This window comes from Malaclemys terrapin, chromosome 2 (genome assembly GCF_027887155.1).
Source record: "Malaclemys terrapin pileata isolate rMalTer1 chromosome 2, rMalTer1.hap1, whole genome shotgun sequence".
Lineage (NCBI taxonomy): Eukaryota > Metazoa > Chordata > Testudines > Emydidae > Malaclemys > Malaclemys terrapin.
This window is the reverse complement of record NC_071506.1, coordinates 143,093,532-143,121,501: the sequence shown is the minus strand read 5'-3', so window position 1 is coordinate 143,121,501 and position 27,970 is coordinate 143,093,532. Positions and strand designations below refer to the sequence as shown.

General features: G+C 56.7%; 2 protein-coding genes across 7 annotated transcripts; one reads left to right on the top strand and one right to left on the bottom strand.

Annotated features, from left to right (window-relative positions):
• Positions 1–12: 12 nt before the first annotated feature.
• On the bottom strand, positions 13–3,828 carry TMED4 (transmembrane p24 trafficking protein 4). Its single transcript, XM_054017840.1, has 5 exons — positions 3,623–3,828; positions 3,135–3,235; positions 2,713–2,838; positions 2,099–2,245; positions 13–1,417 (listed from the first exon to the last, which is right to left on the bottom strand). Exons 1-5 carry the CDS (start codon positions 3,825–3,827, stop codon positions 1,268–1,270), a joined length of 729 nt encoding a protein of 242 aa, XP_053873815.1. The 5' UTR covers position 3,828; the 3' UTR covers positions 13–1,267.
• On the top strand, positions 3,741–26,717 carry LOC128831445 (interleukin-1 receptor antagonist protein-like). Of its 6 annotated transcripts, XM_054017845.1 has the most exons (8): positions 3,900–3,982; positions 17,874–18,076; positions 20,690–20,852; positions 21,416–21,659; positions 23,496–23,556; positions 24,490–24,578; positions 25,364–25,488; positions 25,732–26,717. In XM_054017845.1, the coding sequence occupies exons 5-8, from the start codon at positions 23,537–23,539 to the stop codon at positions 25,939–25,941; spliced, it is 444 nt and encodes a 147-aa protein (XP_053873820.1). In that variant the 5' UTR covers positions 3,900–3,982; positions 17,874–18,076; positions 20,690–20,852; positions 21,416–21,659; positions 23,496–23,536; the 3' UTR covers positions 25,942–26,717. The 6 variants fall into 6 exon arrangements, with proteins under 6 accessions (XP_053873816.1, XP_053873820.1, XP_053873821.1 ...); XM_054017846.1 differs by lacking the exons at positions 20,690–20,852; positions 21,416–21,659; XM_054017841.1 differs by lacking the exons at positions 17,874–18,076; positions 20,690–20,852; positions 21,416–21,659 and having other exon boundaries at positions 3,741–3,982.
• Positions 26,718–27,970: the final 1,253 nt, after the last annotated feature.

The following is a 27,970-nucleotide window of genomic DNA, read 5'->3' as shown; positions in this document are numbered from 1 at the left end:
CCAGCACGCGAGTTACCAGAAGAGGTTTTATTTCACTCCAAAATCGTAACAAAGCACATCTGTTATGAATTCTCCCTGCAGCATGGGGGCTGGGCCCAGACAGAACCAACCCAATTCGGTTGTACCATGGGGGAAGGAGAAAACATCAAACTGCATTTCAGATTTACTGCATCTTAACTATACCAGGGCGGCCCCACACCCATCTGCCTTCACCACCATAAATATCAAAAGGGAGGGGTGTGTCCACGGACACTGGCCGCTTCCCCCTGCCACGCAACAAAGCTGGGAAGAAACTCCAGGGGAAAGCATCCACTACAATGTACTTCACCCCCTGAGTAGACCCAGTGCCAACCCAGCTGAGGGACAGTGCAAGGAGCCTGGGATCTCAGATGAAACTGAACAGGTCACGTGCCGGGGGCGAGACAGGCCGATACAGCTTGGCATGGGGCCAGCCCTAGAGGGCTAAATTCAGCTCTTCCTTCCTGAGCGCTCCTGGCCACAGTCAGAGCATCTCTAGTCTCTTATGGGGGACTGGAGCAGATGACCTGGGAGAGAGAAAGTGGAGTCTGGCCTCCCCTGCAGATAAGGGGCAGGGTGCCAGGGGAAAGAAGAGGCCATGCCACTGTCCTGGGCTGCAGTTATCAAAATAGATTCTGGTATAAAATAGCAGCTGCCCCTCACCTCTCCTCGCACCCAAGAGCTGAAATACACACACCGGGTGCGAAGCCGCCGACCAAACGCACCAGACGCACCCCACTCCCTAATGCCTCAGCTATCGGCAACAGATGGGATGAACCAGAGCGAAACAGGTGCCGGGTACGTAAAGGACAGGGCATCAGGGCCCTAGCAACTGGAGGGAGAGCAGCACAGATGGCACCCCTGTGCGAGGACAGAGCGACCTCTGCCCAGGCTGGCACACCCCTGATGCCCTGCCAGTAGCAAGGCAGATCAGTGCCAAGCCCCCAGGAGGAGCTGCTAGCCCCAGCTGGCAAAGCACCAGAGGCAGCAAGACAGCCAGGATCTGGCCTCTTGCTGCCCTGCTGGCAACACAGCAAGATGCCTGGTGGCCAGGATGGCTAATCATGGCCCCTAAGGGGCTTGGGAGCATGGTGCTGCGACAACCAGTGGGTACCCGTGTTTCCCAGCTCCAGTGCGATTCAGTGCCTACCTATGCCCAGAGGGGGAGGGGCAGCGAAGGGCATGCCAGCGTGGGGGGGGGGGGCAGGGGAGTGGAGGGCGCTGCAGTGGCAATTGGGGAGGTCGGGGATTAAACCAGTTTCTTGGCCTCGAAGAAGCTCTTGAGGTGTCTCATCTGCCAGATGCCAGTGAGGATGAGGATGATGGTCTGGGCAATGGACCACCAAAGCACCCGCTGGTTGGTGCTCTCGCTGGTCATGCGGAACCGCTCCTCCCGGTACTGTGGGGGGAGCAAATGGGAAGAGGAGTCAGAACGGATGGGGAACCCTCCCCAATCCCTGCCCCCCAAGCACAACGCCACCCGCCCTCGGCAGGCCCCTCTCCATCTCACCCCAAAGGAGATCACTGCCCCTGCTACTGCGCAGCCAGCATATGGTGCCCTCTTCACGTGCACAAGCAGGCACCCCCACACTTACTGCCCCCCACCAATGGCTTCCATACTGGGCAGGTCTCCCACATGCACACTTACATCCCCTGCCAACAGCTTCCTGATTAGGCAGGCACCAACCCACTCAGTCCCCAGTGGTCCCAGGTGTGGCACTGACCAGGATCAGGTGAAGCAGAGAGGGAAGGCACTGCCATCCTATGCCCAGCTGCCTCATGTCTCCCCCACTCCTAATGAATCCCACCTCATCCAGCCACAATCCGAAGCACATCTCGCATTGCCCCTTTGGCAAAACATGTACGTCCCCCTAATGAGCCCTCTCTGCCATGGCCACTGGGATGGCTTTCCTGACACAGTTCCCTGTCCCAGCCCTATGCAGATTCCAAGAACGCCAACCAGCACTCAGCGAGCAGGTGTTACAACCCTGAACTCTCTGGGGAGAGTTGTGGGGGGGGATGGACAGTCACCTCAGTAACCCTCAAGAGCCCCACACCCACATACCCCGGGGCCCCTTACCCTTTGGTAGTTCTGCTCCTTCTGGATCTGCTCCACTTGGTCTAGCAGCTGCCGGGCTCGGAGCTGCAGCTCTGTCAGCTTGTCCTTGGCTGCAATCTCGGGGTAGTTATTGGTGTGCTCCCCGACCTGGATATCCAGGTGCACACGCTGCACATGGCACACATGGGGTCAGAGGCACAGGGCTTCCAGCAACATGGCACATGCAGTTACAGGTTAAAGCCCCAGGGAATCTGTCCTTCAGCTTCCACGCACCCTCTGCCTCCCCCCCCCCCCCCAAGGATCTGAGAGCACTTTACACATATCAGAGAGACCCACTTCCCCTTCCCACAAGCAGTAGGTATCAGTAGGTATTACCCCTGTGCTACAGCTGGAGAAACTGAGGCACAGAGAAGGCAGGCAATGACCCATGGTGATCAACCTGGGAGAGAGTGGCAGAGCCAGGATTGGAGCCCAGGGAGCCCAGTCAGGCACGTTAGGCAGACAGCCCTTCCCCATACCCAACAGGCAGTGTTTCAACTGCTCTCTCTCAAGAAACGGACAACCTGCACCCTGAGCCCTCCGCCCCGCCGGGTTTAGAGGCAGAGCCGGGGTGAAGCACTGGGGGATTCTCTTACCAGCTTGCCGCCTGCGAAGAGCGCCATGCGCGTGGAGTTGGAGTGCAGGCAGATCTGGTGCTCACCCGGGGTGTGCGAGGTGAAGGTGAAGCGGCCCTCTGAGCCATACTGCCGGGACAGAATCACCTGGAACCGCCAGCGACAGAGTTGTGAGTGCCGAGCAAGCCCGCCATCCCACCCCACAGTGCCAGCGAGCTGCTGATGGTACTTTCCTAGGGCAAGGGAAACCTTGGGCCAGCAAAGCCCGCAGCCCATGAGATCTGGCCCCAAAGGGCAGCAGAGGCCTTACCAAAGGGACGCACCAGGATCTGGGCAGCAAAAAGGAAGAGGGCACACGAAGGTGCCCCTGTGCAGGATAACTGGGCTCTGCCTGAAGCAGCAGGGCAAGTCCGGGCAAGAGGCACAGCCACCCCCAGCATTACCTTTCCATCAGGGTCCTTCACTTCCACATGCATGCCCAGCCCCGGCGTGGAGGGCAGGAACGACTCAGACTGCTTGTCCCACAGCTGGGTGCGGTAATTCCCTACATGACAGAGATGGGGATCAGGGCGGGGCCTGCCCTCATACCCCCAGCTGGCCCTGCCCCCCGCCCCCCACTCCGTTACCCTCCACTTCCCTGTACTACTCCACCCCCATCACTCCCCACTGACCTGTCACCCCAACACCCCCACCCCTACTGCCCATCACCCCAAACACCCTGCCCCCCATCAAACCCAGCCCACTGCCCCCCATCCCCACGCCACTCCCCTCCGCTGTCAGCCGCCCACCCTCGTCATGTCAACTCCCACCCCCTCCTGTCAGCCCCCCGTACCCTTCACCCCCCCCATGTCAGCTTCCTCGTGTCAGCTCCCCCCACACCCCTCGTGTCAGCCCCCTGCGCTGGTTGGTCTCTCCCATTCCCCCCCCTCACCGATCACCATGGTCTCGTCTGGGATCTCCTCGATGAAGCAGCGCTTCTCGGTCTCCCCGATGTGAAAGTAGAGCGCATGCGCCCCCCGGCCCGCCAGCTGCGCCAGCAGCACCAAGGCCGCCACTGTCCGCAGCATCCCGGGCAGCCGCTCCCCACCGCCACCAGCCATTGACAGCCCCGCTCCCTCTCCCGGCCTACCGCGCATGCCTTGCCACGGCTCCCCGGGGATTAAGGACGACACGCATGCGCAACCACTCGGACGCCTGGCTCTGGAGGAGAACTGCGCACGCGCCATACCTGGGAGACGGGCTCTGAGCATGCGCAGCGTACAACCACCACTCACGCAGCCACACGCCACAGGTACGGGTGCGCGCGGGGATGCGGAGCGTCCTTCAGCCCCGCCTCTAAACCGGGGGGGGGATCGCGCATGCGTAGAATCTGTTAGCGCCTGAATGTACTGTGTCTGCGCCCCATAGCCTCGCTGCCTGGAGGGTTGATTCAGTGGCTATAACCCATTGCTTACGATGGCGGGGGGGGCTAGAGGTTCGAGACTGGTGCTATCGGCCAGGACGGCTGGGTCCTGTTTGCAACTGGGACAAGGCTCCTAGGTCCCATCCAGTCTCTGCTATTGCTCTGTAGCCTGCTATCAGAGGGGTGGCTTGTGGGGAGGGCAGAGTTAAGGTGTTTCTATTCTGGAGAGGTGCCTGCTGCTCACTGATTTCCCTGCTGTTTTCATATCCTGCCAGAGTCCAACCAATATTCCTGAGCACTTGGAGCCAAACGAGAAGGGGGGTAGGGGCTCAATTTTGGAAGTTCTTCCCAAGGTTTTATTGACTCAGGCAAAGCTGTGTGGCTGGGAAACTCTGATTTTGATCTTCCTGGTGAGGGACGTTGACCAGGACCGGGGGAGGGTGTGTGGCCCAGTTAAAGTCCACAGAGGCTGGTGCAGACTTTTTGAAGTACACATGGCCCAGGAGAGGCTCTGCTATAAATTCTGCATGGCCCAAATGCAGATGGGTGGAATTACACAGGACCAGCCTGGAAGGAACAAGAAGAAAACTAGCTTATAGGAGGCGCAGGGTTGGAACTGTACAGGCAGGAAATTGTCACATGGAGGTTGGGGGATTTCTGCAAAGGAATGGGTTCAATCCAGCATGGGTCCTGCATGGCTAACAGTCCACTAGGATCCCTGAGTGAACTGGAAGATGTAGTTCATGGGAGGCAGTGGGTTGTCCAGTGCCTGACCTTACAGCACTCAAATGAATGTTCAACTCCGGATGACCACAAGGTGCTGTTGTCATAGGTTTTAGATACGTGGACACAGATGTGGCTACATGTCTCAAACACTGGATCTCCCATGTCCTAGGGAGCAAATCAATTCTCCCTGTCAGTGGATGATGAGGTCAAGATGACAGGCACAGTCACACAAATAGCTCATAAAAATCTTACAGATAATTCCTATCTCTGACTTGTCCCTGTGTGACAATCAGGCCTGTTCTGGGTGTTGCTGGGACAGGTTAGGAAGTATCAGTCCAACCCCCTTCTCAAAGCAGGACCAATCACCAGACAGATTTTTCACGCAGATCCCTAAATGGCCCCCATAAGGATTGGGCTCACAACCCTGGGTTTAGCAGGCTAATGCTCAAACCACTGAGCTATCCCTCCCCCTGGCTTTTGTCTCCTGTCTTAACCCAAAACTCCTGCCCTGGCCTCCTCGGGGCCAAACCTTAACAGCACTTTAGTGGCCATCCTGAGTTGAACATTCGTTTGAGTGCAATATTTGGCTTTGTCCTGGTGCGTTTTCCATTGGTCCTATTGTCTTTCCTGCAGCAACGGTTCTCTCCATGGTCCTCTGGGCAGCTCAAACCATGGTGAGAATGGCCAGAAGGGGTGGTGGGAGTGTTCTATGGCATGGAAGCTGTAAACATTGGGCGTCCCTACCTGGGTACGGCCATAGGGCAAGTGCAGTAAATATTGGCACTGGTTTTGCAGGCCATGGTGATTCTGGTGTGGGTAACCAAGCCAGAGGACCCAGCTGCTACTGGCATCCTGAAGCTGGCCAGCCCTTATGCTGCTTGCCTGTTTGCTGCGGTGGCATGGGCCCAGCACGTCACAGAGTAGCATGGGAAAGCCTCCTATGGCAGGGGAAAAAACAAGACTGCCTTCCTTAGCAGAGAGGGTCATGGAGGATCTTCTGCAAGGAGGGATCTTTCTGCAACTTGGCCTGGAACTCAGCAGCTGGGAAAGGGATGGGGGCCTGCTCCCTCTCGCCAGCTGGGTCTGAAGCTGCAGCCCCTCTGAGCCTTGTCCCTGGGCACTCCCTCCCCTCCGGGGTGGGGTCCTGTGCCTCCGGTGAGGTACCCTCCCCAAGGTCAGGGCATAGTGCCCCTCACCGGCTCTGGCTAGGGATCATGACTAGGGCGTTCTGAGGGTTGTTTGGCCAACCCTCTAGGTCACCCCCATCAACACCTCAGTGGGCAAATGGTGGTGCACCCCCACGTCCTTGGAGCCCTCCTTGGCCCCCGATTTCAGATGTGCCCTCACCACGGGCATCTTGAATGGGGTCCCGCTTACACCCATCAGGGTCAGGTAGGCATCGGGCACCACCTGATCTGGGGCCACCATCTCAGCCCGGGAGGGCCAGCGTCACCTCAGCACCTGTGTCCCAGTATCCATTGACCTTTCTCCCATCCACTTCCAGGGGAACAAGGCACTCACTCGGCAGGGACAGCCCCGCACCCACCCTGCAGACTGAGAATCTTGAGTCTGGAGCATCCAGCCCCCCTGGAGAGCTGGTCTGGGAAACTCCTCCCTCCTGAGCAGTGGGTAAGCTGCCAGCTCCCCCACACACACACACCTGGGAAGCCCGCCCCTCCTCTGGCTGGGTCCCTACCCAGTTAACCCTGTGAGAGTTTGGTTTGCTCAGTCTGTCGTTGAGTTTGGGGCACTGGGTCCGTATGTGGCCTCTCTGGCCACATTAATAACAAGTCACGTTCCGTTGGTCCCCTCGAGCTGGTCGGTTGATCCTGGTGCTGGTTGTTCCCCTTGAGACGGGGTTCTCCACATTCCCCCTTTGGGGGATCCCAGGGTGACATACTCTTTGCGCCGTGGTGGGCTTATTCTTTTGGGACTCCTCCGTTCCATCCTCTGACCGTCTGTCCACAAACTCGTCGGCCAGCTGCCCTGCGGTCTGCAGGTCCTCTGGCTTTTTGTCCACCAACCATATCCACAGGACCCTACCCTGGTGGGGAGGGAGCACCCAGGGACAAGGCTCAGAGGGGCTGCGGCTTCAGACCCAGGCAGTGAGAGGGAGCAGGTCCCCATCCTTTCCCCAGCCTCTGAGTTCTAGACCGAGTTGCAGAAAGATCCCTCCTTGCAGAAGCTAAGAACCTGGCTGGCCTCAGTGCAGTACATACCATGGGAAGAGGCTGCCAGGAGAGGTTCCTGTGGGAGAAGGGGTTCCTGTACTGAGAATGGGCTCCCCTGGGGAAGTGGAGTCATGGGAGATCTGGAGGCAGTTGGTGGTCCCCCAGAAGTATCGCTGCAAGCTACTGTACCTGGCCCATGACATCCTTCTCTCAGAACACCAGGGAATCCGGCGTACCAGGCAGAGGCTGCTACAGAACTTTTACTGGCCTGGAATCTTTAATACTGTCCATCAGTATTGCCGATCCTGTGACTCCTGTCAGAGGGTGGGGAAGGCCCGGGACCAGGGGAAAGCAGCTCTGAGACCTTTGTCCATCATAGAGGAGCCTTTTCAAAAGGTGGCTGTGGACATAGTGGGGCCTCTCAGCAAGACAACCCGGTTGGGGAAGAAATACATTCTGGTGGTGGTAGATTTTGCAACCCGTTACCCCGAGGCAGTGGCCTTGTCTTCTATCGAAGCAGACACAGTGGGAGATGCACTGCTGACCATTTTCAGCTGAGTGGGGTTCCCCAAGGAAGTCTTGACAGACCAAGGATCCAACTTCATGTCAGCTCTGCTCCGGTGCTTGTGGGAAAAATGTGGGGTCCTGTGCATCTGGATCTCAGCATATCACCCCCAGTCCAATGGGCTGGTGGAGAGATTCAGTGGAAGATGATGCTGAAAAGCTTTAGGAACCAGCACCCGCAGGATTGGGACAAGTACTTACCTCACCTGCTGTTCACGTACAGGGAAGTGCCCCAGGAGTCTACTGGGTTTTCGCCTTTTGAACTGTTATATGGAAGAAGGATAAGGGGGGCCCTGGACCTGATGAGAGATGAATGGGAGGGGAAGGCCACTCCCAATGAAGAATCAGTGGTGGAGTATGTCTTGACCTTCCAAGAAAGACTTGCTGAGCTCATGGGCTTGGCCAAGGAGAATCTGGCCAGAGCCCAGAGGAAGCAGAAGGTCTGGTATGACCGCACGGCATAGGCCCGCGCCTATGCCACCGGAGACCGGGTGATGGTTCTCATCCCCGTGAGAAAAAACAAACTACAAGCCACCTGGGAAGGTCCTTTCAAGGTTGTTAAGCAACTAAATGAGGTAAACTATGTGGTGGAACTGTCTAACTGGGCACTCCGCCACCGGGTGTACCATGTTAATATGATGAAGCCATATTATGACAGGGGGAATGTGGTGTTGGCCGTGTGTGGACATTGGGAGGAGCAGGGAGATGACCCTTTAGTAGATCTATTCCCTGAGACAGGAGCTGGCTCCTCCCTGGAAACAATTCCCCTCTCTGATCGGCTAACCCCTGCCCAGCAAGCTGAGATCAGAGGGGTGCTGCATTTGTACCGACAGCTGTTTTCCAACCAGCCTGGACTCACTAATCTGACTGTCCACCGGGTAGAGACAGGATCACATCCTCCTATAAGATGCTCCCCCTTCCAAGTCACAGGGAAAACTGCTCAGGACCTGGAAAGAGAGGTCAGTGACTTGCTGGCTTTGGGGGTGATCCAGCCATCTCGGGAGCCTCGCCTGTGGTGCTGGTCCCCAAAAAGGACGGGTCGATCTGGTTCTGTGTGGACTATCAGAAGCTTAATGCCATCACCGTGTCTGATGCCTACCCCATGCCCAGGCCTGACGAGCTCCTAGACAAGCTGGGAGGAGCTCGGTACCTTACCACCATGGATCTTACAAAGGGCTACTGGCAAGTGCCACTGGATGCAGATGCCAGGCTAAAGTCTGCCTTTATCACCCCTCTGGGGCTCTATGAGTTCCTGGCCCTGCCTTTCGGCCTCAAGGGGGCGCCTGCTACCTTCCAGCACCTGCTGGATCAGCTACTGAGGGGGATGGAGAGTTTTGCTGTGGTGTACATTGATGACATCTGTGTCTTTAGCCAGACCTGGGAGGACCATGTGTCCCAGGTTAAACAGTGCTGGACGGACTCCAGGAGGCTGGGCTGACCATAAAAGCTGAGAAGTGCAGGGTGGGGATGGCTGAAGTATCTTACCTGGGCCACCAGGTGGGGAGCGGCTGCCTAAAGCCAGAACCAGCCAACATGGAGGCGATCAAAGACTGGCCCGCTCCCCAAACCAAAACGCAGGTCCAAGCCCTTATTGGAATTGCGGGGTATTATCGAAGATTTGTGCCACACTTTAGCTCCATAGCCACCCCCTCACTGAGCTATGCAAGAAGGGAAAGCCAGACAAGGTGGTCTGGAGCGAGCAGTGCCAGAAGGCTCTGTGTGTGCTGAAGGAGGCTCTGGTCAGTGGCTCAGTTCTGGTAAACCCAGACTTTGACAAGCCCTTTATGGTGTTCACCGACGCTGGATGCGGTGTTAATGCAGGTTAATGAAAAAGGGGAAAGACACCCCATCATGTACTTGAGCAAGAAGTTGTTACCTTGGGAGCAAAACTACGCAGCCATGGAGAAGGAATGCCTGGCCATGGTGTGGGCCCTTAAGAAACTACTGCCATGTTTATTTGGTTGATACTTCACTGTGTACACTGACCACTCTCCCCTGACCTGGCTACACCAGATGAAAGGAGCCAACGCCAAGCTCCTGAGGTGGAGTCTGCTCCTGCAGGATTATGACATGGAGGTGGTCCATGTTAAGGGGAGTGTGTGACATTATTGACATAAGCTATGACCGTATAGATCATTGTTGCAACCACTGTTATATATTTGCAGCAAATATTGTACAAAGGTTGTCATGTAAGGTGTCTATGGAAAGGTTATGATTTGCTGATTGTGATTATGCTATCTGTATGGGTGTATCATTTTTGTAGTTGACATTACGAATATTGGCTATGTACTTGTATCTCAATGTGTTTTGATTCTAAGTAGCCTCAGTGAAGCATTTGGTCAGCTTCTTGAGAAAGGACTATTCTCAGTAAGTGCCCAGTCAAGAAACCCTTAACTGATAATGGACTTTGGGAGACGCCAATCCACATCTGAGCTTTCCTGGGAACGGTCAAACTAACATGTAAACAATGGCGTCAGCCTGTAAAGAACTGAGTCATGCATAAACATGTGACTTACCCATGTGACTCCAAACTCCATATTGCTGCTGTAATTTCCACAGTAAGAATAAAGAGGTGCCCTTCCACATTTCAGAGGATATAAAAGGCCTTGGAAACCCCTCCATCTTGTCTTCAATCCTGCTTCTTGCCTCTGGAGGAACCTTGTGTGACGAAGTGGGACTGTTCTTAATCTTTCCTCTGAATACTGTGTGGGTGCCTCAGTTTCCCCTATGCATTTCTTAAGTCTCCAGTGTGCATAAATGGCTGACACTTTGTATCCTGGCAACAAATGGCTGGGGCCTTTCCCCCCTGCAAGGGAATAGCTAAAGATGAACAAAGAGATCAGGTGACCTCCTGGCCCGGGAAAAAGACAAAGGCCAGAAAGGAGGGGCTGGAGGGGGTTTGAGTTTGGAGCTGGCTGGGGACTAAGAGTGAGGGCAGACAGGGGTGTCTGCCTCGCAGGGCCCCAGAATGGACTCGGCTGAGGGGTCGATTCTCTGTACCTACAAGCTCTGTTTTAGAGTGTGTTCCTGTCATCTAATAAACCTCTGTTTTACTGGCTGGCTGAGAGTCACGTCTGACTGTGAAGTGGGGGTGCAGGACCCTCTGGCTTCCCCAGGACCCCGCCTGGGCGGACTTGCTGTGGGAAGCGCACGGAGGGGCATATGCTGAATGCTCCAAGGAGAGACCCAGGAGGTGAAACCGTGTGAGGTTCTTGCCCTGAAGACAGTCTGCTCCGAGGGAGAGGTGGCTCCCCAAAGTCCTGACTGGCTTTGTGGGGAGCAGTTCCAGAGCATCGCCCGGGGACTCCGTGACACCTTGCTACAAACGGAAGCTCTGAACAAAGGACTGAATGACCCATCCCAGCTGGGGATGTTCCAGAGACTTGATTTGAACCTGCAGTTTATTCCATCACTGCTACAAGCCTGAAGCAATAACTTTGCCATTACTGTATGGAATTGATTCCATTTAACCAATTCTAGCTCTCATCTCTATCTTTTTCCTTTTATGAATAAACCTTTAGATATTTGGATTCTAAAGGATTGGCAACAGTGTGATTGGTGGGTCAGATCTGATTTGTATGTTGACCTGGGTCTGGGGCTTGGTCCTTTGGGATCAGAAAACCTTTTTCCTTTTACTGGGGTATTGGTTTTCATAACCATTCATCCCCATAACAAGTGGCACTGATGGTGATACTGGGAAACTGGAGTGTCTAAGGGAATTGCTGGTGTGATTTGTGGTTAGCCAGTGGGGTAAAACCGGAGTCCTCTCTGTTTGGCTGGTTTGGTTTGCCTGGTGTGCAAAGGACCCCCAGCCTTGGGCTGTAACTGCCCTGGTCTGAGCAATATGTCCTGAATTGACACTCGTAGAAGTGTCCCACCAAAAGCAACATGGTTACAGAGTGCCAGCATGGTAGCTGATGCGTTGTCCCGGAGAGGGGGACTTGAAATTTCCCAGGTTACTGGTTAGAGTGACCTGCTCAGTTCAGTCTCGAAGGGGGGAGAGATGTGACGGAGTAGGGAGTATTAACCTGGTTATGTTGCATGGGAGTTTTGCTAGTTTACTGTATGCATTGATACTAGATAGTGGTTGGGATATCAGGGGGTGACTTCACTTGAGGGATGATTCTTGAGCACGTAACCTGAGCCCAGGAAGGGGTTGGGGCCAGGTGACACCTTCTGCCCAGGAAACTGGACAAAGGCTGGAGGAGGAGCTGGGGGGTGTGGCTGGGTGAGACTGCTGGAGGAGGTTTCAGTTTGGAGCTGGCTGGGGAAATGGAGGGAGGCTCAGAACCGGGGTCTGGTCTCCTTACCCCGCAAGATGGACCTGACTGAGGGGTCCTATTCTCTGTACCTACAAGCTCTGTTTTAGAGTGTGTTCCTGTCATCTAGTAAACCTTCTGTTTTACTGGCTGGCTGAGAGTCACAGTGAATCGCAGGAAGTGGGGGGTGCAGGGCCCTGACTTCCCCACCCTCCATGACATGGGCAATGGAGTTCTACATTGTGACTGGAGTGGTCACTGTCGCAGGGACTAGGGGATTGTGGGAGCGCGGCTGGAGGACTGTTAGCATTGACACATGTGTAGTGTGTACGCTTGCTCTGTGCTGACCTAAGGAGGTGGAATTTGGCTCCGTGGCGCTCAGGGAGGCGGTTTTACTGTCGCTGTAACAAGGCGCTTATGTCGGTGGGAGACAGATTGGCGTCCAGGGACGCGCACAGCTAGGATGCCAGACGTCGATTTCCATCAGCCTGCAGCCCAGGCCCGGGTGTCAGAGCACTGGAATGGCAGACCCTACTGAGACGAGGGGAACCCAGGCATCAAAGATGAATCACTCGCTCCAGAGGTCCCTGAATGTGTGAGTACACCATGGCGGGGTCTCCAGAGCACAAGCGAGAGGTGTCGGGGTTCTGTGTTCAGAAGAGCCAGCGCTCCTGGAAGGAGGAGACAAAGGAGACAGAACGGGCGAGGTTGAGTCTTTGTGGAGCAGGGCATGGCAGAGCCCTGGCTTGTCCCAGCGGGCCTCATGGCCTAGGCCAGCCTCTCTCACGTTAACCCAGAGTCTCCTGGATGATAATTGTCACTGTGTTGTGAAGGGGCTGTCTGGTGTCGCTGCAGATGCTGACTCAGGCCACGTCTGCGCTACGGCGCTGTAGATGCTTCCTGTGGTGACAGAAGGGGTAATCCACCTCTCCGCGCACGCGCCACCAGCTAGGCTGTGGAATTGTTCTTCCATCGCCCGAGCCATGTCTACAGCAGGGCTTAGATTGGCACAGTAGGGGGGTGAGTTTACCCCAGTCACCATAGCTACGGCTTTTAAGTGTAGACTAGACCTCGGCGCATTGGGCCCGGAAAGAGCAGAACATGGCTCCCGCAAGGGTCTGGCCTGCTGGACTCACGGGCAGAGACAGGGAACGCTAGCACCGAAGGCCCAGTGGCGGAGTGGTGGAAGCCATGGGCCTGTCCCTGTGGAGCTGTGTGGATCCCTGGGCCTTGGTACAGTAAACAAGTCACTCCCAAGACTGATTACAGTCTGGGCATCGACCCTGTGAATCCGGCCAGCCGGCTCCCAGCCCCTCTAGTTACTGGAGGGATAATACTCATTGCTAGGGTTGCCAGGTGTCCGGTTTTCGACCAGAATGCCCACTCAAAAAAGGACCTCGGTGGCTGTGGTCAGCAGCGCTGTCCGGGACGTTAAAGGTCCGGTCGGCGGCACAGCAGGGCTAAGGCAAGCTCCATGCTCCGTCTCCTGCACGTAGGGGCAGCCAGGGGGCTCCACATGCTGCCCCTGCCCCAAGCACCGTTCCCTGCAGCTCCCATTGGCCGGGAATCGCAGCCAGTGGGAGCTGCGGGAATAGTTCCTGTGGACGGGGCAGCACACAGAGCTGCCCAGCCACACCTCTGCGTAGGAGATGGAGGGGGATGTGCTGCTGCTTCCAGGAGCTGCTTGAGGTAAGCGCTGCCCGGGGGGCACCCATGCCCCATCTCCTGCCCCAGCCCTGATCCTCCTCCCGCCCTCCGAACCCGTTGGTCTCAGCCCGGAGCACCCTCCTGCACCCCAAATCCCTCATTCCCAGCCCCACCCCAGAGTCTGCAACCCCAGGCAGAGCCCTCACACCGCCACACACACCTCAACCCTCTGCCCCCTCCCACATCCTGAACCCCTCATTTCTGGCCCCATCCTGGAACCCGCACCCCCAGCCTAGAGCCCATACCCCCTCCCATACCCCAACCCCCTGCTTCAGCCCAGAGCCCCCTCCCATACTCTAAGCCCTTCATCTCCACCCCCCAGCCCGGAGCCCCCTCCTGTACCTCAAACCCCTCATCCCTGACTCCACCCCAGGGCCCGCACCCCCTCTCACACCCCAACCCACTGCCTCAGCCCAGAGCCCCCTCCTGCACCCTGAACTCCTTATTTCTGGCCGCACCCTGGAGCCTGCACCCTCAGCCGGAGCCTTCACCCCAACCCCCTGAGCCAGCCCGGTGAAAATGAGCGAGTGAGTGAGAGTGGGGAGAGCAAGCGACAGAGGAAAGTGGGGATGGAGTGAGTGGGGGTGGGGCCTTGGAGAAGGGCTAGGGCAGGGGTGGGGCTTCAGGGGCGGGGCAAGGGTGTTCGATTTTGTGCAAGTAGAAAGTTGGCAACCCTACTCATAGCTGATGCCAGGTGTCCTTTCTAGGCAGATCTTGGAGGACTACATTCACTGCTCTTTTCTGTCCAAAGGACATCTCCTTAGGGCAGGGGGTGCCAAAGCAGCAGGGCCTCCTGCGGGAGCTAGCCAGTGCCTGCTCCACCCTGTCGCAATGTCAACTGGGCCCTCACAGCTTGCGTGATCCACATGCGTCCCAGGGTGGTTTGCAAGACTCACTGGGGTTGCTGCCAGGCAGGTCCCCATGCAGCACGCCAGGGCCGGGCTCTGTCACAGAATGAGCCTGAAACATTTATTAGAAATTAAGGGAATTCCCTGGCCCACAGCTCCACTCCTCCTGCGTTATGACTGGCCAGAGCTAGTCATCACCTGGAGAGAGGGGACTGAGATTGGGGCTGTGTAAAATGACAGCTAAACTTTGCAGGTCTAGAAAACTGAAGTTAAGGTTCCTAGTTACACAACCCCCGAACCCAGGGCAGGCTGGGAATGCCCTGTTTGGGCCTGCAACAGAAAGTCTGGATCCCGATCTGGTGTTTCTCAGTCTTTACTAGCTCACCCTGCCTCCTATTGAGAAGGATACACTTCAACCTAGCTGGAAATAACCTCTGACCAGCGGCGAAATCGGATATTGCTCCTACTGCCCGGAAAGTTGTTTAAGAAGCTGAAAGCTATTTCACCCCAGAATGGCTTCACTCAGGAAACACCCTGAGGGCAGTCTCCTAGGGGAGAAGTTGATTTGCACCCCTGCTGTAGTCGGCAAGCTTCACGGGTGATGCTGTGCTTTGCAACACAATAAAACCTCAGTCCTCTCTGCCCGGAAATCAGCAACGTTCCCCAGACCTCCGATGTCTGGGGCACAGTGAGAGTCACGCCCCCGTGGCTTCGTGCAGGGCCTGGCGAGACACTTCTCATAGGAAGTGACCGGCAGACGCAGCAGAGACTGCTGTGTCAATTTCAGTTCCTGTGGGACCAGGCCAGCTCTTCCCCTTTGGGCAGGAGCAGCAGACGCGGCTCTGCGTAAATAGGATGTTCCTTTTGCATCTGTGTCGCTGGGGAATCGACGGTCGGCTGGCAGTTTCCCAGCCACTCTCCTGGGAACACAGCACATTTCTAGATCTCGGGTGATTTATTCATGAGTCAAGGCACCGTTCTGAAATCGAGACAGAGTTTTGGACTGGCTCATCTCCCCCTTCCCCCCCCCACCCCTGCCCCGGCTGCTTTTGATTCATCCTCCACTGTCTCTATTCAGCCCTGCCTTGAATCATGGCCTCAATCCCATTTCCTTCCTCTGTGTCCAGACGCAGCTGTGCCCCTGCCCAGGTCTGATTCACAGCCCCTGCTTCTGCTTGTGGCGGGGGGCCGCTCCTGTCCAAAGGAGTCTTCCACTCGCCCGCCCGGAAGGAGATGGCTCAGGCGGAGAGGAAGAACAGACGTGGCATGGAGGGCTCGATCTTGCGCTCATGGATGTCAGTTGGCTCTCTGAAATTCCCAGGTCCCTTGTGTCCCTCACCCCTCTGGCAGATGGGCATCAGACAGAATCACAGCTATGTTCATCTGGAGGACATCTAGCTTTGCTGATATGACCACTATTATCTGGATTGTGGTAGCACCTAGTCACAGACCAGGCCCCCATGTGCCAGGTGCTGTACATTATTAGGTGTATTACGGTAGTGCCTAGGTGCCCCAGTCATGGACCAGGCCCCCAAGTGCTGCACAGATGCTGAACACAGAGATGGTCCCTACACCCTGAAGGTTTACAATCTAAGCAGACACATGTTCCTTCTGCCTTGTGATGAAGAGCCCCAGCCCTCACCCCTTACCCTGCTTTACTCTCTCACGCTCCCAGAGGCAGCGTGCCCTAATGGATAAAGCACCAGCTGGGGACTCAGGAGCCCTGGGTTCTATTCCTGCCTCTGGCCTGCTGGGGGACCTTGGGACAGCCACTGTCCCCCCACCCTCTGTTTACCGGGAAGCTTTCTGGGGCAGGGCCTGTCTCTTGCTCGCTCTCTGTGCACTGCCCAGTGCAGCAGGGCCCTGATTTCAGCCGGCACTAATATAATAGGGATGGTCATGTGTCTGCAGGGCAGATGGTTGCAACCACAGGTCCCATCTCATGATCCTCGAGTTTGTCTCTTTCATCACATTCAGCCAGCGCAACTGTGACTTCGTTCCCCAGGAGGTAGTACTGTAGGCTCTCTAGGGCCACCCAGCAGCCAAACATTCCTTCCCCATCACTGAGTGTGCCCTCTCACGAGGAAAGAGTGCAGTGCCGATGTACACAACTGGGCGTTATTCTCCATCTAGCTCCTGGGAAAGGACCATCCATCCCTACCACCAAGGTACCTGTCTGCAATACGAAGTCCCTCTCCAAGTTCAGACTGCACCACACTGGGGGTCTACAGCGTATGTCCTTGAGCTCTTGAAAGGCCCTGTCATGGGTGGGCGTCCAGCATCCATGAGACCCGCCTTGCGGCAGTGTCCTTGGTTAGTTTGTCAGCGGGGTTGCTATAGTGGTGAATGTGGTATGAACCAGTCATAGTAGCCGGCTAGGCCTAGGAAGACCCGAACTTGTGTGCTCTCCACTGACCATGTATCCCAGATAATGGGATTCCTGTTTTCCCTATCACAAACTCACAGGGGAACTCAGTGATTGGGGAACTATTCAACATTAGTGAGGCCTCATCTGAAGTACTTTGTCCAGTTTTGGGCCCCACACCACAAGAAGGATGTGGAAAAATTGGAAAGAGTCCAGCGGAGGGCAACAAAAATGATTAGGGGGCTGGAGCACATGACTATGAGGAGAGGCTGAGGGAACTGGGATTGTTTAGTCTGCAGAAGAGAAGAATGAGGGGGGATTTGATAGCTGCTTTCAACTACCTGAAAGGGGGTTCCAAAGAGGATGGATCTAGACTGTTCTCAGTGGTACCAGATGACAGAACAAGGAGTAATGGTCTCAAGTTGCAGTGGGGGAGGTTTAGGTTGGATATTAGGAAAAACTATTTCACTAGGAGGGTGGTGAAGCACTGGAATGGGTTACCTAGGGAGGTGGTGGAATCTCCATCCTTAGAGGTTTTTAAGGTCAGGCTTGACAAAGCCCTGGCTGGGATGATTTAGTTGGGAATTGGTCCTGCTTTGAGCAGGGGGTTGGACTAGATACCTCCTGAGGTCCCTTCCAACCCAGATAGTCTATTCTAACGGCAGCTATTTGTCAAGACGGGAATTACAATCCTTGCTGGAGATGACTACATCATCCAAGTATGCGGCCACATGTTGATTATGCAGTTGGAGTAATTGGTCCATCAAACGTTGAAAAGTGGGCCACTGCTCCGTGTAACCCGAAGAGCATCGTCTTAAAATGAATTAGACCGAGCGATGTAGGGGAAGCCGTCTTCCTCCAAGAGTCGGGTGATAAGTGGATGTGCCAGTATCCCTTTGCAAAATCCAGAGTGGTGATGCACTGGGTTTCTCGCAGCTGGCCTAAGAGTTCGTCCATCCACAGCATGGAGTAGGAACAAAGTCCACCCAGAAACACAGGGAGCCGGCTTTGCAACCAGCACAATAAGACTCCTCCACTTGCTCAGGGATTCCTCTGTTACCCTGAGTTCTAACATGGTTTTGACAGCCCCCCTCAATTTGTCGGGGATTGCTCAGAGCCTGTCCTGTATTACTTTACCAGGTTTTGTATTAATGTGATGCTGGGCCATGGACAAGCTGAGAATACATTTGGAAAAGCGGCCACTAGCTGAAGCGACTGTTCCTTTTGCTTCTCTCTGAGGGGCTCTGAGCTTCCTTGCGGGCAGCTGTTAATTTGGAGTTCCAGTTCCTCAGGATGCGGCAGGATGAAGACGCCTTCCCTAGCTTTCCAGGACTTCAGCAAATGTATGTACTAAAGTTGTTGTTTCTTTTTTCCCCTGGTGGTCTGATTAAATAGTTCTTGGTTCCTACCTTCTTCACTACCTCAGAAGGACCTTGCCACTTGGCCATTATCTTTGATTCAGAGCTTGGAAGAAGCAGTAGAACTTGGCTGAAAGGCGCATAGTCATTCCTCAGCTTCTTTGAGGTTTTCTCTAGTGTAGGCCCCATCGTCTCCCGTCTCTCGCGTGACTTTGAGTCGGATTGTACAAGGTTTTCAGCTCTTGGAGCCTGGCTTTCCCATGTCTCCCACACCAGGTCTGGTATGTCACTCATATGGCAGTGAAAACCTTGTGGAAGCTTGCAGTGCTTCCCTAAGGGTGAAGAGTAGGGCCAGGGTTAGTTGGTCCCAGTGTCAAGGGTCATGGATGATTAATTTCTTGAGCATTCTCTTTGCTGTCTGATTAAATCTTTTCACTAGGCCATCCATCTGTGGGTGGTACATGGATGTGCGTAATGCTTTTCGATAGGCCACAGACCTCCCTCATCAGCCAGGGCGTGAAACTTGTCTCTTTGGGGATCCCATGTGAAGGTCTTTAGCAGCTCCTCAGCAATGGTCTTTGTTGTACTTAAAGTACTGCACAGGATCTTTTCAGGGGGAATAAAGCAAAGTGCCACATTTATTGGTAATACATGTATCAACCAACACTGTATCATATGCATATGATATATGTATTACACTCACGCACTTACACACACAAGCACATTCCGTCTTGTTGTTGTTACCAATTAGTTGCTCTCCTTAACTGCACTGGCCACGTGAGTTAGATGGGGGAGGGGTGGAGCCAGGCTTCTGCCGACCTGGATCGATGCTCCCATGTTGACAAGACGAGACCCGGAGTCCTCTGCAAGACACCTCACATTTATAGCAGCTTCCCTTTCATGCAAATCTGTACCAGTTTCAAAATCTGTGTCTGTGTCCATTGGTCCTTTGTGCTGCTTTCTTCTGGGTGTTGTCCCAATGCTGCAAAGAGGGTGTTTCCAAAAGAAGGTGCTCGCTTCTAACCCACAAGACCCTCAATATGTCTGCTCTTCTTTAGTGAGCCCACTTGACAAGTTTTATTGTTTTGGGGTCTGGCTTCTATCCTCTCTCCAGCTGTTGAAGCTAGGGTTACCATTCGTCCGGATTTACCCGGACATGTCCTCCTTTTTGTGCTAAAAATAGCGTCCGGGGGGAATTTGTAAAGCACTCAAAATGTCCGGGATTTCCCCCCTCCCCCGGCAGAGCAGAGCGAGCAGCTGGGAGGGCTGCAGGAAAGTCCCGGGCTGGACTCTAGAGCAGCTGTAGAGGAGCCGGATCCGCCCTGCATTCTGAGCCGGCAGCTCCCCCCTGCAGCCCGGTCCGGCAGCACTGTGCAGGGCCAGGGACCGGGTTTTGTTGTGCTGGGGAGCGCAGCCACGTGTCCGGCTCGGCTCTCACAGAGCCCAACACCCTGTTCTGAGCGGCGGGGTAAGGGGGCCAGGGGGCAGGAGAAGGGGCAGGGAGGTTCTGGAGGGGGCAGTCAAGAAACGGGGGGGGAGGGCTTTTTGGGGGGAGTGGAGAAAGTTTTGGGCAGTCAGGGTACAGGTAGGGGGTAGGGTCCTGGGGGGCAGTTGGGGGGGTGTCTTAGGAGGGGGCAGTTAGGGGACAAGGAACAGGGAGTCTTAGGTAGGGGGTGGGGTTCTGGAGGGCAGTTAGGGGCAGGGGTCCCAGGAGGGGGCAGTCAGGGGACAAGGAACGGGGGGAGGGTTGGGGGTTCTGGGGGGGCGGGAAGTGGGAGGGGCAGGGGCGGGGCTACTCCCGTCCTCTTTTTTGCTTGCTGAAATATGGTAACCCTAGTTGAAGCTGTCTGGAGGTGCTCGCCTTCCATGCCTTGCTCATTCACACCTCGTTCATTCAACAGGGCAATTGATTAAAAGAGGGGGGAGATCTTATTCTACTCCTAGCAAAAAGACTTTTTTTTAACATTATACCAAGGCTCAATACAAAGTTTTCTATATAAGGATCTGATACAAAGTTGTATGAAAATAGAGGCATAATACAAAGTCATATGAAAGTTCTGTGACGATGTTTAATGCAGAGATTTTTCTACATTTTGGCTTTGGCGGACTGGGCTGGTATGGACTCCAGGTATCGGGTGGCATAGTCCACAATAACAAGTGTAGGCTGGTGTCTGGGAGTGCTCTTCTGTAGGGGGGGCTATAAGATCAATGCAAAGGGGATGTCCACCAAGGGGAGGGGGTACTCAGAGAGCCTGTGGGACCCTCTTAGGGGCTACTGGTTGGTATGATGCACAGAAATTCTCAGCTACTTTAAGGACGCTGGCCAAAAGTATCCGGCCAGGATCCTCGACTGTGTCGTATCCTTCCCAAGGTGTCCTGCACATGTGCTGCATGTAGGAGCTTGCGACAATACTCCCAGAGCACTAGTAATTGTGTCCGTATCTCCTGCATCTGCTTGTCCTGGTCTGTGCAATACAAGTCCGTCGTAAGGGCAAAATGAGGGGACTGCCGTGCCCTCTGGGGTGCCCCCTCCTCGTCATCTGTCACTGCTCCTTCTTTGAAGGCCCGGCTCAAAGTCATGTCCTTTCTTTGCTCCAGGCATAAATCCAAGAGACCTGTTAGACTCTCCAGGTCTAGTCTGGGTCCATGGAAGGCCCTTCCCCGATGTCTTCGGCCGTGTCCACATTGACTAGAGTTAGTGTTCTCCATGACGCCTACGGAGCAGGCGGCCTCCCTCCGCTCTTTCCTTCTAGGCCAGGAGGTGAGTAGGTTGGAAGAAATGTTAGGGGCCCTGTTCCTGTCCGAGGAGTCTTCCTTGGGCTCCTGCCCTACAGGAAGTTTCTGTAAGAGTTTGTCCAGTCTCGGCCTGTCTCACTGGAGGGAGATCTGGAGACGCACGAGATTTCATCCGGTCTTGGTTCCCGTCAACAGTCACTATTACTGTCGTTCTGGGATACTGTAGAATATCGCCATGGGTGCATTTAATGGGGATTCCCCCCTCGCTTCCCTGCTCTTCCCAGTATCTGCTCCCGGACAAAATGTCTGGTCACGCCTCGAGAGTACAAGGGCCAGCATCTCCGTTGTCAGCGAGAGCGACAGACTATCGAGTCTGCAGCCTTGTCATCCTCTTTCCAAGCTCCGCTGGGCCCTTCTTCCTGTGCAGGCATGGGGCAGGGGGCTGGCACGGGCCGTGTGAAGTTGGGAGTCTTAGCCATGGACCCTGAGAGGGGCAGCTGTCACCTACCCTGCCCAACAACTAGTCAGGTGTCTGGGGTTTCTTGGGGTTTGCCCAAGATGGGCCACTCAGTCTCTTTTCTCCTCTAGTGTGTAGAGAGTGAACACTTCGGTAGCACAGGGCCCCCAGACAGCTTGAGCGGCCACGTAGCCCTCCGTGAGATGGGCAGCCTTCGCGCGGATCTGCAAACCCAGCTTCGGCCCGCCGGTAGGAGAATCCAGACAGACTGCTCCGTAGCTGGGAGTCCTGCTCTCCTGGATCCCATCTGAGAGGCTGGCTTTAACCACCACCAGCAGACGTCCTTTAGCCTTTGGGCAATCGCCCACGCCGACGGTAGGTTTCTTCATGTAGACCTAACCGGCCCTTCACCTCATCACGTCCCCGGCATGCTGCCTGGGCTTCCCCAGCGAGGAGTGGGGCCAGCCGGACTGCCCATGGGGCCGGGGCCATTGAGAGGCTGTGGCCTCCCTTTCAGGGGTTACCAGGAATGACTCTGTTGTCTGTCATCAGAGTCGGAGTGGTGCCCGGATATGCCGGGGACATGCTCTGCATGGCGGTGGGTCCCCAAAGAGCAGCGGGAGGTTCCAGGCCCGCCAACCATTGGGACGACTGTTGCTGGTGCGATGCCATCTGCGCAAGCGATTGTTGCTGCGCCTGTTGTTGTGCTGGCGAGTCAGCCAGCTGGTGCAGGAGCCAGTTCACCCATCGCTCTTTGCACTGCAGCGACGGTTACATCCACCCCACTTCTGGGACTGTCTCGTCAGATGCTCTTGGGGCCGTCTCCTAACTATCTCCCTCTAGCCACCTCCAACTGGCCCAGCCCTAAAATGGGTCAATCAGCCCTTAAACTCCAGGGCATCTGTTGTGTCCCCATCAGTCCCTTAGAGGCAGCCTGGCCCGGTTGTTGCCCTCCACTATCCCAGGCCTTCCTGCCTCCCCATCTCGCCCAGTCCTCCCTCCTTTAAAGCTGTGGCTGCCTGCAGGCCTCTGTGACTGTCAGCCTGGTGCCTCTCTCCCTGGGCTCCACCTGGGCTTGTGAACCCCATTACGGGCGATCAGAGCCATGCTGGGTGGGGGGCCATGCCGGAGTGCTGCGTGTATTGCCTTCCGGCCCCAGTGCCCTGACAGCCGGCCCCAGTTTGCCAGCCTGGGAGATTCTGGCAATGACTTTTCCCTGAGTTGGCAGCTCTAGCTTCCCGCCCAGCACGGTTTGCATGTAGAGCTGAGTGTGCTCAAATACCAGCCAGTCCCTCCCGCCTGGCGCAGCATTGTGCAACAACAGCTCCCTGCCAAGCCAGCCCTCCCAGGTGTGACCACACCTCCCCTCGCTCCAAGCAGCATAAATAGCTGGGCGAAGCTTGGCAAGAAATCAGACTGGAGGCAGGCGCAGAATGGGCGACCCGGAGCCGCAGGCGGGCCTGGGTACTGCATTGCCATCAGCAAGCTACAGCTGCGAAGGGTTCTCTCTTCTGCCACTTCTCTGCTGGGTCTTGCGGCTCTATGGGGCTTTGTTCCTTCCTCTTTTGCCGAGAGTGCATTTGATCTCCTTGTAGCTGGATCCGGGAGGCAGCCACCCCGCCGGGATAGGCTGAGACACAGCTCTGAGACAGGACAGAAGTTTGCAGCACAACGACCGTATTCTAAAGCCAGAAAATGGGCTGATGTATGGAGATCTCGGTAGTGGGCAAGCAAGCGGCACGCCACAGAGCCAGCCCACGGCCGATCAGGGTCATTTTGATTTTCTTTGAATAAGTGAGAGTTTAGTTGTAACAAGGTGAAACCCCAGCTCATTTCTAAACAAATTCCCCTCCGGCTCTAATTTTAGCTGCATTTCTCTGACTGTAGTTTTCATTCCCTCCGAGGTGACACACAGGAAGCAAAAGGTCACCGCAGTGTGGAAGTTGCAGCGCAGCTGGTTACGACACAGGCTGCAAGGCGCATGCAGGTTGAAAATTACGCTAGTGGAAATTTTGATGCCACAGAATGAGTTACGCTATAGAGCAATGATGTACATTACGGGCATGCAGAGCATGTGACAGCCTCTATAAAGAGACCCATCCTGGCCCAATGGCAGAGTAGATCCACAGAGCAGGGTCAGCTGGTGCAGGATGGGTTGTCCGGTGTGTTGGCTCAGTTACCTGATAGTACTTTTTCTCTTTTACTGTTCAGAGGCCAGTCCGTCCAATATTCATGAAAAACCAGCCACCCAGATGAAAGTCCCCAAGTACCGGTAAGTGATTTCTGTGTCCTGGCAGCGCAGGGCTGCAGAGTTCAGATCCATGGCCGATTTCACAAGGCGGGACTGGCTCCCTGTGGTGTTTGTTGTTCTCTGTATTGTGGTAGGGCCTCGGAGCCCCAGTCATGGAGCAGGGCCGAATTGTGCGAGGCACTGACAGCAGCGACAGGGCGACTGCGAGAGCAGATGCCAGCCCAAGGCGGGGTGGGGTGGGCGTGACAAAGGGGATGTTCGGTGGGACCAGGCACCCAGCACCCATCAGCTCCTCTGCAGTCCGGAAGCAGGATCCCTGAGCTCACTGCCAGCGGAGCGGGGCCTGCGGGAGGCACATGGCTGGGACTGGGGCTGGCGGGTCTGTGGTGTCTTGTGGCACTGCTGGGTCTAGGGGCACTGAGGGTTGTGTGGAGAGAAGCTGGCATGGCCCTGCATGGATGCTTCCATTTGAGCTTGGAGCAGGTTATGTCTGTTTAGATCAGTTGGGAATCGGCGCTGGGGGGGTTGAAGGAGTGGTGGGGGTTTGGAGGGGCAGGGCAGGGTGCTGGGCGTCAGAGGTGAGGGGCGGGGTGTTGGAGAGGTGGTGGGGGTTTGGAGGGGCAGGGCAGGGTGCTGGGCGTCAGAGGTGAGGGGCGGGGTATTGGGGGGGTTGGAGGGGCGGGGCGGTGGGGGTTTGGAGGGGCAGGGTGCTGGGCATTGGAGGGAAGGGGCAGGATGCTGGGGGGTTCAGTGCTAGGGGAGGGGCACTGGGGGGGTTGGAGGGGCGCTGGGGGTTCGGAGGGGCAGGGCAGGGTGCTGGGCATCGGAGGGGAGGGGCTGGGTGTTGAGGGGCTCAGTGCTGGGGGTGGGGCGCTGGAGGGGTGGGGCACTGGGGTTCAGTGCTGGGGCTGGATCTAGTTTGCGGCTCATTGGCTCACACTCGCTACCTTTCAGGCTTTGGGACGTGGCCCAGAAGTCTCTCTACCTGCGGAACAATCAGCTGGTCGCCGGCTATTTGCAAGGCTCCAACTCTGCGCTGGAAGGTGAGTCCCATCTCCTAGAACTGGAAGGGACCTTGAAAGATCATAGAGTCCAGCCCCCTGCCTTCACTAGCAGGACCAAGTACTGATTTTTGCCCCAGATCCCTAAGTGGCCCCTTCAAAGATTGAACTCACAACCCTGAGTTTAGCAGGCCAATGCTCAAACCACTGAGCTATCCCTCCCCCCAGGGGGGCAGCGGGAGTCACGCCCGCTGCCCCCCTGCTGCCCCTGCCCTGGGCGGGCCAGGGCCTGGGAGCCTCCCGGGCAGATCCTGTGCTGGGCACCGTGCCACCACCCTCGCCTGGCAGCCAGAACCTCCGGCTGTGCCCACCCTGCCCTGAGTGCCTCAGCACAGCTCCATCTCCCCGGCACTTTCGCTCGGCTCCCCTGAGCTCCACACAGTTTGCAGCCATTGAGCAGCGATGCTAGAGCTGAGCCGCACCCCCTGCTGGAACGCCAGCCCCCCATGGCCGGCAGCATGGACCCCCCATGACCCCAGGGCCGGCAGCGCAGACCCCCCCCTCCCGCTTGCTCTGCTAAGTGCTAATCAGGCCAGTCTGGTTTTATTCCCAATGCGCCCAATCCGGCCCCTTGGCATGCCGGGGGCTCTGGCCGCTAGGTCACGTGGGTGGTCTGAGAGCCAGCCCGGCTCTCCCACCCTGGGACTCGCCGGGGACTCTGCCAGGGTGGTATTTTCAGCCAATGGGCGAGGGGGTGGCTCGGCCCCAGCCCTGCTCTGGGGGCGGGTGGATCTGTCCTAGGGCTCACCCCCCCTTTCTCCCCACAGAGAAGATTTACTGTGTCACCAACCGCCTCTTAAATCCAGAGAAGTTCCCCATTATCCTGAGCATCCAGGAGGGGCGCCGCAGCCTGGCGTGTGGGACGGGCACCCCGCCTGTGCTGCAGCTGGAGGTGAGTGGGGACCCCCCTCAGATCTCCGTGTCCTAAGCCCCCTTCTCCCCTCCCTGGGCTCCATTCCTCCGGCCCAGGCCTAGCTGCAGCGCAGGCTGGTTGTGGGTGCTCCCAGACCCCCCTGCTCCACTGGAGTCCAGATCTCTGCCCATCACCAGTCCGAGCATACAGACCAGCCCCAGGCCCTGGCTGGCCCCCACGGGAGAGTCTCCGTCCCTCACTAGCCTCTCCCCACCTGTGCAGGACGTGAACATCACGAAGCTGCCCCGGAACAGCAATGAAACCACCCGCTTCACCTTCTACCGCTCCTACAAGGACGGCATGTGGCGCTTCGAGTCGGCTGCCAACCCGGGCTGGCTGCTCTGCACCTCGGCCCAGTCCAACGAGCCCCTGGGCCTCACCTTACACCAGGACGCAGCCCACATCGTCGACTTCTACTTCCAGCTGTTCTGAGCCCAGCCGCCCGGGAGATGTGGCCTGGCCCCTGGCTGCTGCCAGCCCAGCTCGCCCCTGGCTGCGTAGGAGACCAGCTGGGTCGGGAAGGGCTGCACGACCTCTCCCCTGACCCAGCCGCAATCAGCCAGGGTTGTGTTCCTAGGATTCCTGGGTCCCAGCAGGAGGGCCCCGGGGCCTGATCCTGCCGGGGAACTGAGCGCCCGCCCGTTGGGAGTGTTTCAGGGCACCCAGCCCCTTGTAGAGCCAGGCTGTGCACTTCAGCCAACGTGCCCCAAAGGGGACCCTGATCCTGGGGGCCCGTCTCCAGTGCCGTGGGGCCTGGCATGGCTATCCAGGACGCCCAGCCTTTTCCAAAGGGGCCTGTGGGCGTCCAGCAGCAGGATGGCCCAACAGTTAGAGCACTAGCCGGGGACTTGGGAAACCTGGCTCTGCCAGACTCCCTTGGGCAAGTCCCGGAGCTGCTCCATGCCTCAGTTTCCCCCTCTGTTCAATGGGGCCACCAGCCCAGCCCTGTCTCCCGGGGCACGTGATGGTAAATCCACTGCCGATGGACGAATCCCAGAGTGTGTGGGAGTCTGCCCCCATGGCGTCAGCACTGTTCTGGCTCGGCTCGGTGTCTCCCAGCGGTTCTGCTCTGCACGGCTACGGAAGGGCCGAGTGCCCCGGGAGGGGATCTGGGTGCACCCCCTCGCTGTGTGAATAGCTTGTCCCACCAGAGAGCTCTGGACCCCCTCAGCCCCAGTCTGGCTTTGAATAAACATGGAAAGTAGCTACCCATGCCTGAGCGACACTGTTGAGTTGAGATGCACCCGCCCCCCTCTGGGCCCAATTCCCATCAAACGCCCCAGCTGGGCCCTGCTGGAGCCGTAACGCCAGGCTCCCCGTTCCCCAGAGACCGGTGCTGCCACCCCCTCCCCCAGCCTGCTCCCCACAGCTTCCAGGCTGGATAAACACGGGGCTGGTTCCCCACAGGGCTTAGCTGGAGTAAGGAACGAAAGAGCCAACGGCGAGCTGGACTCCTGGGTTCTATTCCCTGCTCAGCCACCCACTCGCTTCCCCACTCCGTGCCTCAGTTTCCCCAGCAGTCACATGAGACTAGTGCTCCAGGTCTAGGGTGACCAGACAGCAAATGTGAAAAATCGGGACAAGGGGTGGGGGGCAATAGGAGCCTATATAAGAAAAAGACCCCAAAATCGGGACTGTCCCTATAAAATCGGGACATCTGGTCACCCTATCCAGGTCTATGGCCAGGCCCCCAGCTGGTGTCAATGGGTGCTGCTCCATCGGAGTCAAGGGGGCTGCGCCAGTCACAACTCCCACGCATACAGTGCTCACTCCGTGTTACCGCCCTCCCGGGGGATCGCACCTGCAGAGGAGAGCTGGCATGTTCCAGCCCTCCTCGCTCCCTGGGCCCATGCAGAAGATGTTCCCCTGCAGGGAAAGTGCCCCGTGCACTCTACCATCCCAGCTTTACGGGCGGGCATGGGAGCAATATGGAATAAGCCTGTTGAACATGGGGGCTATTGTGTGTGGGGGGGAGAGGGGCAGAGGAGCTGCCCCAGGGAATGGGACTGGCCAGGTACCAAAACCAGGGGAAGGGATTTTATACAATGTACCTCCAGCCTGCGGCACTCACTGCCGTATGGTGTCATGGAGGCCAAGAGCTTAGTGAGGTTCCACCAAGGACCTGTTTCTCCTGAGTGAGACTGTCCAGAACTACAGGAGAGGGGCTAACGCAGCAGCTGGGATCTGAGCCCATTGCCCCTGGGTCTGATGGGGTCAGGGAGAAACAGCTCCCGGGGCGGGTGGTTCTGGAATGGCCCCTCGCAGGGGCTCTCTGGAGCAGCTGGGAGTGGCCCCATGGCAGACAGGCCATGGGTTGGGCTGGGCATGGGTGCGACGTCCGTGCCCATTGGGGATGGAGTCTGGGAAGGCGCATGGCACAGACGCCACTGCCGATAAACCAGTCAGGTCAGTTTGCAGGCAAGGGACTGGGGCAAGAGAGGGGAGCGCATGTGCTGCACCC